Genomic DNA, 18,338 nt, shown 5'->3' on the forward strand with positions numbered 1-18,338 from the left:
CTCATGGTTTCATAAGCAGGGTTTTGTTGTTCAGTTACACTGATTGAGGACTTTGGGGATTGTAGCAAAGCAGCTCTGTACATACATGCTGTGTTCCCTTTGTTGGGCAGTGTAGCTCCCACGGACCCTGTTACTGCAGTCATTTTCTCTGTGAGCTGACAGAGTCTTTGCTACCTCTAAAATGTGTGTGCATTTGTAGCTTGTGTCTTTGAACGACCAGGAAAACCAGAATATTTATTTTTTAATTTTTTTTTAAACTCTCGGTGGAGGGAGCAATCTAGTTTTAATAAAGAAGCAATGAAGGTAGGATATTGGTTATTTCCAGTTCTAGAAAGTGTATTCTATTTCAAACGCTTCACTTCTAACAGGAGTCTTTTATTAAATATAGGACTCTTGGGACGTCAGAAACATTGATACATTTTTTTATAGATAATCAACAGATTAATGGTCAAAGGTATCAGAGTCCGGTAACTCAAAGGACTGCTATGTTGAAATAGTAACAGATCTAAGATGAATCTGAAAAAAATAACCCCACCTTTATCGGACCAAGAAGTGACATTTGTAGTTGCATAGATCTTTGTGCTTTGGTCTGATTTTTCAGACCACTTTTCAGTGTCTGTTGACATAATCTGTTCATCTGTTTAGCTTTACTAGTAGAAATCAATTTTTCATTAATCCACTTCTACATACCTTGCTTCATAGGCCATCAGATTTCCCTCAGACAGTTGTATATGGACAGACTGGAGATCTTCAACCATGATGTGTAATTGTCTTCTTGTTAATTTGTGCTGCCCAATGTGTTTATTCTTTCTAATTTTTGTCACCTGTCCTCAGTCCAGAACAGGGATCCTTAATTCTTCAGGATGGGGCTTTAGGCCATTTTAGAATGGAGCACTCTCAGTCCTTTAACCTGGACCAAGTTCTCTCAGGATAAAATAGTATTAATTGGGAGATGGGATTTATCTTATCCAGCTTTAGTAAATTATATGCCTAAATGCCTTACTTTTTGTTAGAGCTACTTGTCTCTGCTGTCTTTATACAAAATAAGAAGGAAGAGGCAATTCCAAAGAGTAAGAGAGCGTAACTGTTTTAGGGGCTCACCTTTACAATCTAGAATGCTTAATTCAGCCTACAGATGCACAGGAACCTAGGTGGCTACATTTAAATGAAGAATCCTACTATTTGCCAAACAGCATACAAGAGACACAATGTCTAGATTAGCTCTTAAAATGGCCAAGTGTAGAGTTAGCAGTGGGTTTCTCACACCTAGTGCACTTGCCCACACTACTGGACTTCTGGCTGCTCTGGGTTGGGTGTCTGCCAGTCACTGGTTTAAGTGAGACATCCTGCACCTGAGAAGCCTTTCCTGATGGACACTGACATTGAAATGAACAATTTCTGCAAAACTGATGCTTGGAAAAAAAGAGTTAAAAAAAGTCTTGGTCAAATTGCAACCTGCTTGTCAGACATTCAGTTTTCATTGCTGTTGCTGTTCGTGTCTGCAGAGAATTAAGTCGGTCTCCTTCACAACCAGCATCATGATTTGACACTGTGTTGGTCATGTTGCATTTGTTTCACACTTCTGACTGATTGTTTATCATCCAAATTCTGGAAGAACCACTCTAACATTGGAAGAATGCTATGTATGTGCATTATTCTGACATTACTTGAGCAATGATAAGTTGCACCCAGAGAATGAAAGTTCTGGCAGGGATAAGATATGACATAAAGTTTCAAAATGATCATTCCATGCTTAGGTTGATAATGAAGCAAAAGGCTGGAGTCCCAATGCCATCAGTCACCACACAAGGTGCAGTAGTCCCAACAGGTTGAGCCTGTTCTTTTATTATTACACAGCAAAGACAGCCAGAGGGATGAAAATAACACACACAGCATCCAAGAGCCATGAGATTTTATAAATGACAAGAGTTGGTATCCGTTGATATTTCTGTTGTAGGTGTGTTCTCTAAACTCAATTTATCACAGTTAGGTCACAATCCATGACCTACAGAATACCCTGTGCTCACCCAGTCTCTGTGTCTCCTGTTTTCCTTCCCCCACATCAGCTCCTAGTTCTTATTGTGTTTGTAGTCAGTGGGAACAGTGCCTCCATGCAAAGCACCAAAACTCAAATATGGCTACAGTTCTGTGGGAAAGGGAGCAGTTCCAAGGCTTCAGAGTGATATTTTCACAAGAAAATAGATACATATAGCTTGGCAAATAAGAGTTAAACTACTGTTGTATCCAAGAGTTATTTAAAATGGATAGACTGTTTCCTGTGCAGAATTGAACGAATTAGTCACTTAGATACAATAAAGGTATGAAGAGCTGCAATATTTTATTTAAGAGCTGCTAAAACCACTCCATAAATTACTACTTAATAATATTTCCTTTAATTTGTTCTCTGCTGGTATTGCTTAGGTCATCTGAGTTGGTTTCTTTGGAAGGCAAGAGTAAGTTTTCTGAACTTTACTGCATGAATAATCTGCAACCTTAAAATAAAGGAATAAAGTGACAAGGTCCTCTTACATGTTTAGATTGGAAAATTTCAAGAGTTAGATTGTAAATAATAGAAAGAATTTAAAGAGCCATCATGCGTTGATGAAGGCTCAAATTCTGAGACTATCACAACATAACTACCCATTGTTTTTTTAAAAAATGTCACCATATTGTCTAAGAGCTGTATAGAGAATATGTCATATCAACCAACAATATTTAAACTGCTGGTATTTGGAGTCGGAGTACTACAGAGATGAACTTACAGTATTTTATGATAAGTACCTATTTTTAATATACACATTATCTTGTTCTCAAAATTCTTTGTATTCTACATGTGCAATAATTTGCTGGTGGTTCACTGGTGCCTATTCTGTCACTTCCCAGGATGCTCACTCTTGAGGTACTGTGCTAAACTGCTTTTGAAAACTGGACCATGTAATCTGTTTTGTAGTGAGACAGCAGCTCTAGTAGGCTATTTCGCTTGACATAAAGTCAATTGATTGTTTTTTTAGTGACAAAAATACTTCTGGACTCATGGTACAATTTTAGGACTTTTTTATATCATATATTGTCTGAAGATAAAGATTTGTGCTCACAGTGTGTTACTGTAGTGTTTCAAACTTTATTTGTACATTTAAGACACTGCTAGTTTTTAATCAGACATCCTGGTTTTTATCAAATCAAACATTATATATAAATATATATTAGCAGAAATATATCTGCTAATAGATTAATATCTACCTTACCTGGAGTATGTGAATGGTAGATACATATAACAAAAGATGACACCGTAGGGCTGTATTCCAGATAAGTGTGAATAGGATGTCCGTTGTGTAAAACTTAATGTTATTAAATAGCATTAGGCAAATCTACCTTAATTTATTGGGTTTTAGTCATCATGATGCCTTCTACATTATCAAAGTAAGCTATTAAAAGATAATGATCCAGTAATTAATAATTTATGAGATTGGCTTTAAAATAATTGTATTTTTAGGTTGTTAAATAAGCATTGGGTTCCTTTCTTCCCTGCTATATTTTGATAGCAATCTCTGTTTTAGACAAGTTCAGAATATTTCTTGTAATCCTTAAAGCTTAATTTTCACATTTTTTTGCCATCACGATGACTGGGATTTGTTAATATGGTTATTGAAAATCAAGAATCTGACCTCTTCAGACCTGTTGAAAATGAGATCTTGAAGAAGAACACATATTACAGACATCATGGTAAAATCCAAAGACACAGCAATGTCACCACAGCTGCGCTCTATCAGACCAATTGGCTGATCATTAGCCATTGTGTGTGATGCACCTCTGCTCCAAATTTGTTTGGTTTACTACGGTCATATGTACCATGTGGCTTTATGTCTTGTCTTCAGTTTAATCTATACAGCATCCTTCCTGTAGTAGAAATGTGGTCAAGACTGCAGGCGCCCTCAAGAATACAACTTGCAGATCTGTCAATGATGCTTGAGACAGATGAGAACTTACTTTTGCTTTGCAGAGATAAGAGCAAACCCCCCAAAGAATTTATCAGCAATTACATTGTCCTATTCTCAGGGGAACTGAAGGCTATATCTTCCTCACTGCTTTGCAGGAGACTTTGACATATTTGAAAATGCTTCCCCTATCCATCAGTCTTTTCTCCTCAAGACTAAAAACACCCGTTTTTCAATATTTCTGTACTTGAAATTTTTTTCTTTTCCTTCTTTTTTTTTTTCTTTTCTGTCCTCTGGACTGTTTCCCATCTTCCTTGACATGAAATTCTCAAAACTGGGCACAGTACTCCTGAATAAACCTTACTGTAGCTGAAGGTGAGAGGACCTGTATCTCATATGCTTACTCTTCCCGCCTATTATGATGCTTGCTTTTCTTTTGCAATAGTATCATTGGCTGAAGATAATGATTAGACATCCCTCACGAATCCCCATTACCTCCATTGTATTTTCACTAGGAATTCTGCCTAGGCATTTACTCCCCATTTTGTATTTTTACAGCTGATTGTGGCATTTTGCACCAGGAAGATGCCATATATTTTGGAAAGCCAAGGAGAAGCAGTGGCAGGGGGATTAGGGAGTGGTAGATAAGGAGGAGGGGACTTCAGTTCCCCCGCGACTGTACTGCTCTGTTGTGGGATGCAATTAAGCAAAACTCGCGTTTGTGTCTCTTGCTAATTCATTTCTTCCCACAGACAGATTCACATTTCCAAACAGCGTAACATGATTGTAATAGCATGTGGTTCAAGTATGAGTTAAGATTTAGCAGCAGGAGCTGCATATGGCTGTAAAGCTATAGACCATCACCCTGTTCAAGACCAGATCCCTTTTTTTTCACACTGTTCTAGAAGTCTGTATGTGTCAGTGTCAAAAGTCTTTTTTTAAGATCATGAAAGCTATATCTACCATTTCTGCCCAAGGAGCAGTACCTGTTACTCTGTCATGAAAAGAAATAGGATTAGTTTGGCACAATTTCTTCCTGAAAAGTCTTGACAATTATTTATCACCTTTGAAGAACTACATGTAGGTGGTTTGATTGCTGGTCCCAACACCCTTCTAGGAATTAAAAATAGAAAGACGTGGAGTTACAGTTTTGTGGGTCTTCCTCCTTCTTTTTTACAAAAAGATGTAATGGCCTAATTGAGCAAAAGAGAACTTAGGTTCGGAAATTAACAACATGTAACTATCTAAAAATCTAAATCATAGATACTTTTCTGAAACTGTCTGTCCTTTCTAAGTTTCCTTTCTCCATGAAGTCTCAAAGGTGTAGCCATTATTAGCCATGAATCTGCTTCATTGGTTCCCTCAGTATCCTAGGTTTCATTTCATCAGGCTCTGCCAGTTGAGAATGGCTGCTTCATCTAAGTTTTACCTGACCTGTTCTCTGCCTGCTCTACTCCACATTCTTTAGCCCTATCACTGACGTTATTTATATTAGTCATTAGTCACAGGTAATCTTTCTGCAGTAGAGACTGAGGCAAAAAAAGCACTAACTGCCTTGGGTTTTTTATGCATCATATACTATTAGCTTTCCTTCCTTCCCACATAGTGGAAAGAGTCTGTCTGCTTTTGGTCTTCCTCTTATTAACACACTTACAGGAAGTTTTCTTGTCACCTCTAATGTCCCTGACTGTATCTTGTTTTCTGGACTGACTGCTTTGCTTTGCTGTTAGATGCTGTTTTTCTGTGTTCTTCCTTAACAGTTTAATCTAGTTTTCACCTTCTGTACAATTCTATCTCAAGTAGCAGACCACTGACAAGTCATGGCTTAATCAAAATGATCTCTGATTATACTTACTATTTTTCTTTTTCGTTAGAACAAGTCGTGCTTGCATTCTTAGTATTCTTAATTTAATCTTTACCAGTTCTCCTGAACTCCTTTTCCCTTACCATTGCTTGCCGTAATATAAAATTTATTAATTCTGTGAGTTTATTAAAATCTGGATTTTTTAAGACCATTACTGTTAATTTTTTGTTGCTCGTCTTTCTTGCTGTCCTAAGCTTCACAAATTAGATCATTTCACTCAAGTTGTATTCCACCTCCTATATGTTTCACACAAGTATCTGCATAGTTCCATGTTCTGGATGCACTGCTAGTTCATTTAAGAAACTGTCATCTTGAACTTTATTGTAGACTACATTGTTGACTTATTTTAAAAATATATTTTCTCCTTTCTTTTATATAATTATCCACAGACTTCAGTAAGTCCATATAATATTAATCAGAGCAAGTGCATATACATTTTTGATTATATAAAACCATGCATACTTCGTTCCTAACGTATCTTTATGAACAATCTATCATAGTCTCAGTCTAGCCTCTATTACACCAAATATGTATCATTTTGATTAAATAATGGTGTAAAACTTCACGGTTTGTTCTTGGTTCTCCTCTGATATTCATTGTCTGTGTCCCTATGATTTATATTTGTGGTGAGCTTATGTCATTAGCTTTCACGTAACCTAACATAAAGCCATGCTCACTTCCCTTATTTTAGCTATCTAGAAACAGCAACTAGCCTAACAAGACTGAATTTGGTTTAACTAACTTAACATGTAGGGTCATTTCAGCCATCTGACTAGGATCCCATCATAGTCAGTGGAGATTCAGTCAATACATTAAAATTGTTAATTTATTTTAGTTGCACTTCATTTGGCCAAAAGTAGGAGTCTGACTACTTCTTCAGTGAGATAAGGCTTCATTTAAGTGCAACAGAAAAAAAGAATCCAATGATGAAAGCTTCTGTTGTCCACTGAGGCAACAGATTCCTGCCACATTTTTTCAATAAATATTTCCTAGATAGAGCATATGATAAAACACAGCTTACAAACACATACATATTAGACTAGTCAACCAAATTTATTGACCTCCAAGGATGAAGGAATCTCTTCCATTAGTAGGGCATAGTAGGGCAAGTTCTCTCAACCATCCTCTGTTTGAGCTAGTAGCAGTCAAGAAAAGATTGTGTTTTCTCCACTGTCATTAATAGTTGCATACATGGAAGACCTGCTTGTACTTCCATGTGCTATGTGGTACTCATTCATGCAGAGGAATATGTAGACTCTTAAGTGTGTAGGTAGGTGTTCAACACTGGGGATAAGGCACATTTAGACTCCTAATATTGCACACTTGGTCCTTATTTGTCTGATTTGTTTTGAGGTGTCTTTGTGGTTTTGTCTTATGTTTGTGTTCAGCCAATGTTTTAACAAGTATTGCTAAGTTCTACTGCACTTGCTTAGCTGAAAGTATGTGGACTGGACTCGGGGAACTGGTAGTGGTAGAGATACTGTTGGACACATTTTTTAATTTCTGATTTTATGGAAAGTAAAATAAATAAAAAGTGAAAGATAAAGTACTGAAAAAGGCATAGGAAGGAAAGACTCCTTCCTGAATATGTTTTTGGTCACAGTGAGACACAACCAATTGGGTATAGCAAGCATTTGGCATTGGCTGTGGGAAACTAAGCCTCCCACAGATTATATCGGTAATGAAGTCACAACCACTTTCTATACGGTTACTATATTGCTATGGGTTAATAGATGTCATACTGATTTCTTTGATGTATGGATATAGGTAAAGCAATTAGTCTATATACCTTTTTAATTGGAAAGGTTCTGTTGTCTGTAGTAAAGCAGCAGGGTGGTTGCTCTATGCATGTAGTTTGAAAAGTTAAGACACAAGACAGTAGAGCTGCTGGATATGAAGCTGTCTTCTGCTCAGTGCTAACTGCTGGTCTGGAAGGACTCCTGGGACAGAACGAGCCAGAACTCTTTGTCTTGTTTCTTAGCTCTTTATTAGTTTCTTGTTTCAGTTTGGTTTTATTGCTTTATTTTCTTTTATTGTGTTCCAGATAAAATGCATCATCAGAGGGACCCTTGTGTAAACCCAACAGAATTTTTCTCTTTATTTCAAAACTCACAGTTCACAGAGCATTCCTTGGAGACTTGCACACAGTAGATTCTCCACCATTAACTCAGATATCCAAAACCTGTAATTTTTCTTCTCTTGCAGAATCAAGTGAACATGAAGAGAAGAGTACAGGTGTCTCAGGTGAGGTATCTTCCACCCAACCTTGTCCTGCACCAGGATATACTCAGCCTGAAGAGGCAAAGGAAGAAATGGATGTAACAAAGCAGACTAAACCTGAAGAGAATGATGACTTGGGCCCACTGCCTGATAACTGGGAAATGGCTTATACAGAAAAGGGGGAAGTCTACTTTATTGAGTGAGTCTTATTTCTTCTCTTTCTGATAGCTGTATCGTATTTAACTGGGTGGGGAAATGGTTTGTACGGTGGAGTGGAGCACTGCACTCCTTCTCATTAAAACAGCAGGAATGTTCTGGCTGTCAAGGCTCCTGAGAGCTTGGTGGCAAATCCTGCATTACTGATTTACATTGAAGCATGCTGGTTTTTAAGGTAGGTAACTGGACTGCTTAGCACTTTGATGGCAGCAATTAAAGCTGCTGTTTCTTCTGTCGAAAGCAACGCTTTTCTGCTGTTCTGGTGCTTATGAGAAAGGAGTACAATTGCTGGGTTCTTCCTTACGTGGACAGAGGTGGAGAGGGTTGAGCTTTTTGCCAATTTAAGGAAAGATAGGCAGGGTAAAAACTAACTAGTGAACAGTAAAGAGAGGCTATGCTATATTTAGAAATAATAAAATAAAGGAGTGGACAATAATGAGAATTAATTCTGTGTAGAAACTTTTTCTTGTTGGTAGGCTATACATACCTGTTGCTACTGTTGCTAATTAGCCAACTCATTGAACAACTGGATATGAAGGTTCTTTCTTCTCTTAGTGCTGCCATTAATACATGAATTACCAGAATAAGGACAAAGGAAATGAGTGAGTTCATATAACATCATGTTCCACAAAAAAAATAGAAAAAGGAAAAAACAACATCTTCATCAGCAGAACACACTACAGAGGTAGCAGTAGCATTTATGTTTGATTTAAGGAACTGCCTCAAACAATTTGGAGTGTTGGACATTATTCTGATTATTAGTAGGTAAAAATAACATTTGGTGGTGTCACTTTTGCTTTAAGTCCATTTTTTCATGTAAAATTTTATGACTGTCACATGAACTGTAAACAAATTTTAAGAATAAAGTTTGTGCATGTGATTTTTCATGAACACTTGTATGACCAACTGTAGCTTTTGGGATATACTTGGCTGAAAAGAGCAGTGACTACTAAAACATAAGTGTCTTTGCTGAAAAGGGCAAAAATATGCTTATTCTAGAAAAAGAGTAATTATAGCAACTTTGCCCAAGCAAGCAGAGAAGAATTAGGATGACCTCAGGGCTACCTCAAACCCTTGTTTCCTTCTTACCTCACTCCCAAATTTAATTTTTCTGCACATATTGAATGCTCTGACAGAGAGAATACATTATGTGGCATTTTTATTTTATTTGTTGTAACAAAAACCTGTGATACATTTGGGGGTGGGGGACAGGATCATGGGTAGGTCACTAACACACCAAATGGTGACAATGGTAAATACTGCAGCAGGCAATTTAATAGAACATAAATGTATATTTTTTAACAAATACAGTGAATGCAAGTAGCCCTGCCACTCTATGGAGCTGCTATTCCACTCCACAAATTCCTTTGATGATACAGCTTACTTCCTTTCCTGGAAATGCTCTGGTTTACACTGCAGTTCTGACAATGCTCATCATTCACTTCCACTAAATGAATGTTATGTAAAACAGAGAAATCAATCAGAGTTGCAGACTGGATAGAAAGACTCTTGTAAAGGCTCCTTGCCTTTGGGATTATATTCTTGAATAATGTAATTGCAATAAAGTGCAATTACACATCTGTAAAAATACCAGAATATTTACCAGAATCCTAGCAAAGGAACAACTCTTTGATCGTTTGAGTTTTCACATTGCACAGTCTTCACAGGGTTAAGTAGGAATGTAATGCTGTGGGGATGCTGTTAAATTGCCTCTTTGTTTACAAGTCACTTTGGTTAATGGCATGAAGAGACTCCATTTGCTTTCAAAAAAACCGGAAAGATAAAAAGACAACAAAAACCTATTTGTCTAACAACCTCTCCCCTAACAGTAGTAAAGATTGTACTAGATTATTAAATAATAGATGAAAAACAAACATTTTTAAAGTGTACATCACAATGGGTGGGAAAAAAGTCATACTAGGCAGCATCTTTTATTGCTTTATTTGAGGCTCATGTGAATTGTGCCTTTAAACCTTAAGGACTTCAAGCAGTAAGTGATCTCAAGTTCCAGGTTGCCACAGGTATACCCAAAGGTCTTAGATTTCATGACAGCATTTTCATTCGTTCACCTCAAACTAACCTCTAAAATTTGTATCGAGCTCATTTATCAAAACTGCCATCAGAAGTAACCTGGCAGATTTACAGTGTTAGAGGGAGTGACTTCATGAGAAAAAAGATAACTGTCTGTAGACAGTATTATTTATTTGTTAATCATTAATGGCCCAGTTAGCATTTTGTAAAGCACACTGGAAGAAATTTCCTCTGCCTCAAGGACTAAAAAGAAAAAAAAAATAATGATATACTAGATTCACTGAATAATTCAGAGGATGGTTGTATTTTAGAGCATGGCTTGGTGTATTTCTTCCTTTTTTCCCCTTTTTTGACCATAGGTGCATGACCTTATATTTACCATTCACAGACAGAAGAGGAAGAACATCCCTTCTTACTGCATAATACTTACCACTGCTTTTCAGGAAGAGCTACTTAAGTACATTTCTTGGGCTGTTTCCAGCCATCCTTACATACGAATCCGAATTTTCAAATACAGGCACACATTACACAAATAGGAGTCCATCTCCTACATTCGCTTTCATTGAGAACATATGTTAATGAGAACATGCAATAATTAAAACACTATATATAAATCAGAAGACCACCAAAAAAACCTCCAGTTCTGCTCCTTCTTTCCTACTTTAAACATGGCTGATGAGGGTGACCTATTTTGGCATGCTTAAATAAACTGTAGCCATAACTGATTTTTAGTTTTTCCTTCTCCCAGGGTTAAGGAAAGGCTACAATTCCCCAGAGCGTTCAGACCTCACCTTGCTCTCAAACCACATGCTAGAGACATGAGTGTAGTGTTGTCCTCACAAAGTCAGCAGACACTGACTGTGTTGGATCCTAGGCAATTGAAGTTTGCTGTGTTGGTCCAGTGCAGCGTTGAAGGGAATACAAAAGGACCAAGATTCTTGGTGCATCTGCTATCATGTGCAGTCAGGCTTAAATGCGGCCCTCACCCAACTCTTCAACTCTTATCACATACACCATTACATTATAGACTGTCCTGTAGCATTGGTTACACATTATGATACTTATTTATAAAAAACAGAATTGATTTTGCTTCTCTCCAGCCCTCTACCCACCTATAGACAGCAGAGCTCTCTGGAAGGCGTGCGGGGAGAGTAAGACATTAAACCAGGAAGAGCTGCAGTTCGTTAAGCTGAGCTACAACTAAGCCTTGATGAATAGTCTCAAGGATTTTACATAGCCCATAACAAAAGCTATTTAACTCTATACTGTTCAAAAGCACATATGGTTTCCTTTGCTTATAGTACATTAGTAATTGTTTTGCTAGTGGAGAAAAGTCTAGAAAAAACTCAAATCTCTGTAATATATCCTTAAGCGATCATCCTCTTTGACTTGTGGTGATGATTTTTAGGAGAATTTGGCCACATGAGGTTTAACAAACCACTTTCCAGTACATCTCATAAACATTCAGTCTCTTCCTACTTTTAACACCTACTTCTCTGAGCAGCATAGTCAGCATTGTTTTTTGGACTTGTTGCAATATCTTTTCTAGTTGTTAAAGCTGCTTTTTTTATGAGAGCATCATAAAAGACTAAAAAACAGCTATAAAATAGGCCTTTTCCAAGGACTTTCCTCTTCACAGTAAAAAACAGCCATTAAGTTTTTGAATACAGCTGGTGCTATTTCAGGTGTTACCTGAAAAGAAGTACAGCTACAAATTGGAAATATAAAATCCTGACCTAGATTGGTTCTAAGACTATTGCTACTGACTTCAATGGGATCAGTATTTATTTTTAGTAGTTTCTAATGTAGGAAAGCCTTTTGATTGCATGGCATGTTTATCCTAACATCTTGCTTACCTGAGGAATCATGATACATTTAGCTTTTCCTGGTTGCTCCATCAGTTCACCATCAGAAAGCAGGATATATTAGTTAAGCCTGGCTACACCATTAGATTTGATAACTTTATCTTTTGTACTAGAAGGTACTAAAAGTACCTACTGAAGATTACTTCCATATCCTGCAGTAATTACCCAATCTCTTATAAACTAGCTTGGCACTTCCTGTGAGTATGTTACATCATCAGTGTATCAGTGCATAATATTGAAATTCGCCATGTTTTCGCTGTATGGTAGTTTCTGCTACTTTAATTAAGTAGCAGTTAAGATGAAGGATTTTTTTTTTTTTCACATGCTGCTTTAATATTCACTTCTGATGGGATTCTTCTTCCTTAGGAAACAAGCCATCTTGTATCAGTATGATTGTGTGGATAATTCTGAATCATCAGGGCCTTTGTGAATATGATTGTAGATGTCCATAATACTTTTTCCTTGTTTATATGTTGTACTGAATTCATCAATTCTGGTCAACATAACAATGATCAGATCTCTAATGTTCTTTGGACTTCAACTTGACATACAGGGGGACAGACAACAGAAAAAATCTCTCTTGGTTTCTTTCTCCTGAGATCACTTTCTTGCCTCACAACAATTTAATTAGGAATGGGGAGATGGTAGAAGTGGAAAGAATTTGGGTAATGTTGAATTTTTTCTTCTCTTATCTTTTGATGTTATAAAGACATTCTCAGTCTGTACTAGTGGTGTATTGTTCCTTGCTCTCACTTGCTGCTTTTATCTATGCTGACATCCAGGTCAAACTGCCATCTTAACTCCTGTTGACTTCCTCACTTTCTTATTTCTTGTCTTTCCCCCAAAGGTGTCTGCTGCTCTGCTCTGCAGAATTCCTCTTCCAACACCTTTCCTCTGATGTTTATAGTGGTATTATAATCTTTCTCCTTTGTATTTATTGAACTAGAAGATTCAGCTCACTTGGCTTGCCATATAGCATTAGGTATCTAGTTTAAACCAGTTGCCAAGACTCCTTCTGTGGTCAATGGAGAGAGAGAATTACCTCCAGAGGATGATTCATCCTGTACAAAGATAAGGGCAGAATTAATTTGCTTAAATGTAGGTGCTTCTACCAGTAAAGATGCCCTCGGATATCCAAGGGTACATCTGCAGTAGTATGTACTTTGTGTCAGGAGTACACTTTTGAAGCAAATCTTCTGGTTGTCTCCATGCACTGTGAATTGGTTCATGTTTCAGAGTACATGAACTGGATTCCTTTCAGGTGAAACTAAAATGAAAGTTGATCTCTAGGAGCGCACTCTATTGTCTCCAACCCCTAAACCCCTGAACTCAGTCCATGAGACCAGATTTGAGTTAAAACCAGTCTGAATTCATTCTGATCTAAACCATGTCCATATATAAATTAGCAATATCAGTAGACTGCAGAGTGAAACATTTGGTGCTGATGACCCATCATCCACAGCTACTAGGTGTTTTCAGGTGCCATGGGCTGCATGCCTGTGAATGGCTTGTAGTGCATTAAGTGAGCTCTTGCTGTGTGTCACCTGGTTTAAATTCAAGTGAAAGAAGCTTACAAGCTGGGAGAATGCTCGGTGTGTAAATGAAGATTGAAAAGTGACCTCCTGATCTGAGCCAAATCACTACTTTAGAGGCATACTAATAGCCCAAGACATCTCCATGAATGTAGCAGATATGACACAGAACCTGTCAAAACCAGCACCCTTCTGGAGTGGCAGCCAGAGGCCATTTGGGAGATGCCATAACACCTAGTATGACACTAAGAGCATATGGTTAGGTCTCCAGTCCCACTGGAAGATAGGTAAGATAAATTATTCTGTGTAGGTGCCTCTTCCTTGAACAGAGAAGAATCCTACACGCAATGAGCTGTATGATTTCTAGATGGCTGAAGTCACATGAGATTAAGCCCATTCTTTGTCAGAAATTAACTGTTTGAGTAAAAGAGAGTGACTTAAACAGCAGAAATTACTGTAGGAGACTTTAGGCATTTATATTTTCCAAAAAAAAATCCTACATAAGTATCTTCTGCCCCTGCGAATGCCTAGAGGCACCACTGCTGTATTTGGGTTGAGGACATAAGTGCTTATCTACTGCCCAAGGTCATCTGGGATTCACAGGATAGGCACCCCCAAACCTCTGTCTCTTAAGGACCACATACTCTGAGCACATCTAACAGACTGAGAGCAAGAGGTGCAAGGCAAACTAGCAGTCATAGGTGCTGCCATTCATACCATAGCCCAAAGACAGCTCCCTTTTGTACCTGTCCCTCCATGTGTGCAAGATGTTTGGGTAGCAACCTACAAAGGATGAATTGCAGAATTGTCATTTTAATGCTCTTTTTTTCTGTCACAAGCAAATTACTTGAAAGTCATTATTGTGCTATCTGAAAAGCTCTGCAGATCTACGAATCAGGCATACAAAAAAGAGGGAGGAGTAAGCATTTTAGAAGTTAGGTGGCTACAGTGCACTTTGTTTTCTGTCTCATATACTCCCCTTTGCTCAAGCTGTTATATTGAGGACCATCTTGAATGTAATGTATTCACAATAAAAACCCAAACAAACCCATATGTGCTGTCCCCAAACACACTGAAGCAGCACATTGGTAAATACCCATCTTGAAATGCCTTTCACAATAACGTGCAAATTACATACCTTGCAAGAGTTACAATTTAGAATAGGTTTGCAGTGTTTTCAAAAGACATTAAGGCTGTCAGTAACCGCTTTCTATATTCCCTTCAAAAAAGTTTCAAGATATTGTCCAAGGAATTTTTTAGTACAAGAAACTTTATCTGCCAAAGTGCTTTAAACTGACAGATCGCTAACACAAATACTAAGTAAAATAATATAATGTAATATACTGTCTAACAAATAATTATAATAAAATTACACTACATTCTTAAATAAGAAAATCCACACTCCTAATATTTTTTACTTTTTAAAGATATGGAGTATCCACTGAGATTCCCAGAGAGGCTCTGATCCTGGTATATAGTTCCAGTGGTGATAACAGGGAACTAGGGCATAAACAGTCTCTGCAAAGCCTTAAAAGCAGACCTACAAAGAAAATCTGAACAGGAGGTTGAGTCAGGGTTTCTGGGAAATATTCTGAGCTTTCTTTCACACTGTTTAAACCAGCTGAGGAATATTATTTCCACATATGTTTAAAATTGTCTATAACCAATACAGGAGGACTCTGGTTATAACAAACTGTTTCTGCTGGGTGTAAATACTTGGCAAAAAAGGAGGATTTAAGTTAGCTCAGCAATAATTATTTTATTGACTTTTGGCTGCAATATTAAGCTCCACTGCTTTGCTGAGTGACTTTTTCTTTTTTCTAAATTATTTTTCAAATTTGAAATACACTTCAGGCCTATAAGTGCTATTCCCATGCTCCACCTGCTTGAAGCAAAGCCAAAGGGATCCTTCGTTGACTGCTTTCAAACTTTCCAAAATTCGGAATTTGCTCTTGATTTTAAGACAGATTCAAAGACATGCATAGCTGATTTTCTAGCACTTATCTCTTATCTCAATAGTCCTAGCTAGTAATCAATATCATTGAAATTGTGTAAGGATGGACTTTCTAAACCTGCCCTTTAATGATGAGCTATGGTTATTGCTGAGTAATGAAGCAGTGACCAGAGGAAAATGCTGGTGGAGCCACAGCTGTATTTCTCACATGATGCTTTTGTTGCATCACTTCACTCTCATTCAGTCAGTGACAACTGCTCCAACTGCCTGTTTGTGCATTTATTCCACAACTGCTGCTGCTATCTGTCTGCAATTCATTCATAACTAATCTGTAAATCCCCAGCCCCTTTTGCTTCTGGTCTGTCTATAAGACTTCCCAAATGGACACACATGATTAGACCTAGTGGTGAGGCAGACAGGTTATACACTGTACATTTTACAAGGTTTTCAGTGCTTAAAAAGCATTAACATGTGCAGCTCATGCAGCAGATAGGTGTTACTATTACTTTTCCTATTGGTGTTAATTTGGCCATTTTACTATTTCTTCTGTCTTCTTTCCCACAGTTAAAGCTTTCCTATCAACGCCTCTTTTAAACTATGTTAAAATCTGTTTAGGAGATAAATATTTTTTCCCTTTAGCTTTTACAGATTCTAGTCCATTGTAGACCTGAAGGGAATAGGCAGAGCCCTGGAACACAAGGGAGGTGGCATGTTTCCTGAGATGTCCCTGCAGCCTGCCCTGGGACATTCAGCAAACTGGCACCACCATGCTTTTGTTCTTCTTCTCATTCCCAATGTGTCCTAGCTGTGCGGGGAAGAAATCTCCTCTCCTGTTTCTGTGGTTGGCTAACACCAATTCTAGTCCTTACTGGAAGACAGGGAACAGGAGGTTACTCAGAACAACACTGCATAGTGCTAGTATGTCACTGGCTATGGCAAAAGCATCATCACTCCAAAACCCACAAGTTGCAAGCTGACAGGAGGTTAGAAGAGTACCCTGCCAAATAAACCTCCTGGGTAGGACAGAAGTAGACGTGTATAAAAAAACAGTATGAGGCTACTTATTTCCCTCTTTTACTGAGAGCAGCACAACAGCAGTCATGTCTGTCCTCGTTGTAGGAGTGTTTGTGTGTTGTGTACCTGGTTGCTAAGAAGATTGAAGCAGTCAGCGCTGTGTAGCACTAAAGAGGACCTTGATGGTACTGTAGAGGTGTTAGGAGACAGGGGCGGTTGGTTCTGCCTTCTTTCAGATAGGGTCAGTCTTCAGAGCAGGAAAAGATTTTTTACCCACTGGAGCACCTGTCTAGAAGTCCCATTGCAAGACATAGCATGCGTGTTTAGTATAGATAATAAAGAGGAAAGGCAGGGCAAGGGAGCAGTCACAGAGATTGGTAAGGAGGAGAGGGATGGTTTTCAAAAGGTACTTTGCTCCTTTGGTTATTTGTTATTGTGAATGTTCTTGTGGATGAGTTTTACTAACTAGCTGAATGGGTTTGAGAGACAGTAAATAGAAGAGGAGATTGAGTGCTGTAAGAGCTGACCTAGATGAGATACCACCTTCATCCTCTGAAATTTCACTGCAGACTGGAGGATCCCTCTTCTGTTGAAAAAGCAGTTGACTTTTTAATTTGTTTATGGTTTTGTTTAGAATGGCTACAGCACACAAAACCAGAAGACATCAGTTCTTCTGGGTTTATGGAAGCCATGTTTATGCTGAAGGGAGGCGTAACCATTTGTTCGTTGTTCTTGGTTTCAACAAAAGCCTTGGAGGCTGTAATTCAACTAATTCACAATTTAAAAAATAATAATACTGAATTGGGCTTATTTTCAGCTTGGCAGCTGTCTTTACAGATGCCTGGAAACTCATTTCTCAGTCTATTCTAGAAATGTCATAGGTGTGTTTTCAGGGCTGGTGACTTGGTCTGTTCTGATGTATGGACTTGGGAAGAAAACACTGGCCAGATAACTTGCAACAGAGTTGGCTACTAGTACTGACTCTGCCATGGGCTTGTCTGGTGGCTGTGGACAGTCACTTGATGACTCTGTGACTCCGATTTCATACCTTTAAAATAGGGGTGACAATTTTTGTTTCCTTTGTAAAATGTTTTGAGATCTGCTTTATACCACAGGAAACATTACTAATAGTTATCATATATATATTACTCTTTTAAAGCCATAGGAAACATCCAACTTTGTCCCTGCAACCAGTGGGGGTCCCTAAAATCATTCAGAATTAGTAGCTGGGAGAGAGTGGCTGTTGCCAGCCCTGAGCTCTGGCACTGCTAATGGGGTACCCATGGGAGTGTGGAGCTCAGCATGTGCTGCTGGCTGCACCCCAGTAGCTCAGTAGATGCTGGGGTGATGGGCCCACGCTGAGCTCCATACTCCTGCAGTGCCATTGTTGCCATTATCTGCCCTAGTTAATTTAAAGCTAGCTCAAGTATGTCTGCACAAGCTGCAGTTAGGCTGTGACTGCAGTATAAAAATACACCCTACAGGAGACCACAGGCAGCCAGAGCTTCAGAGAAAGCATCTTAGTTACATTTGCAATCAAGCACAGTCTGCTGGCATGGTTTCAAATTTACCTTACCTTTGGCTTATCATTCTTCATACTCTGCAAATACAGCTCTGCTCTCAAAGGGAAGGTTTTCTTTATCCTCTTCACCTGTCATGAATGGTGTTCTAGACTAGGGCATGCTAAAAATAGGAATTTAAATGCCT

General features: G+C 38.2%; 1 protein-coding gene across 10 annotated transcripts in view; it reads left to right on the forward strand.

The window, feature by feature from the left end:
- Positions 1-18,338, forward strand: part of MAGI2 (membrane associated guanylate kinase, WW and PDZ domain containing 2) — a 763,738-nt gene that overhangs the window by 509,398 nt on the left and 236,002 nt on the right. For all 10 annotated transcript variants that reach the window (XM_074869887.1, XM_074869888.1, XM_074869878.1 and 7 more), the window contains one exon: positions 8,005-8,218. In XM_074869887.1, the coding sequence (XP_074725988.1) occupies positions 8,005-8,218 (214 nt within the window). The remainder of the gene's footprint in view (positions 1-8,004; positions 8,219-18,338) is intronic.

Source organism: Strix uralensis, chromosome 5, assembly GCF_047716275.1.
Source record: "Strix uralensis isolate ZFMK-TIS-50842 chromosome 5, bStrUra1, whole genome shotgun sequence".
NCBI lineage: Eukaryota > Metazoa > Chordata > Aves > Strigiformes > Strigidae > Strix > Strix uralensis.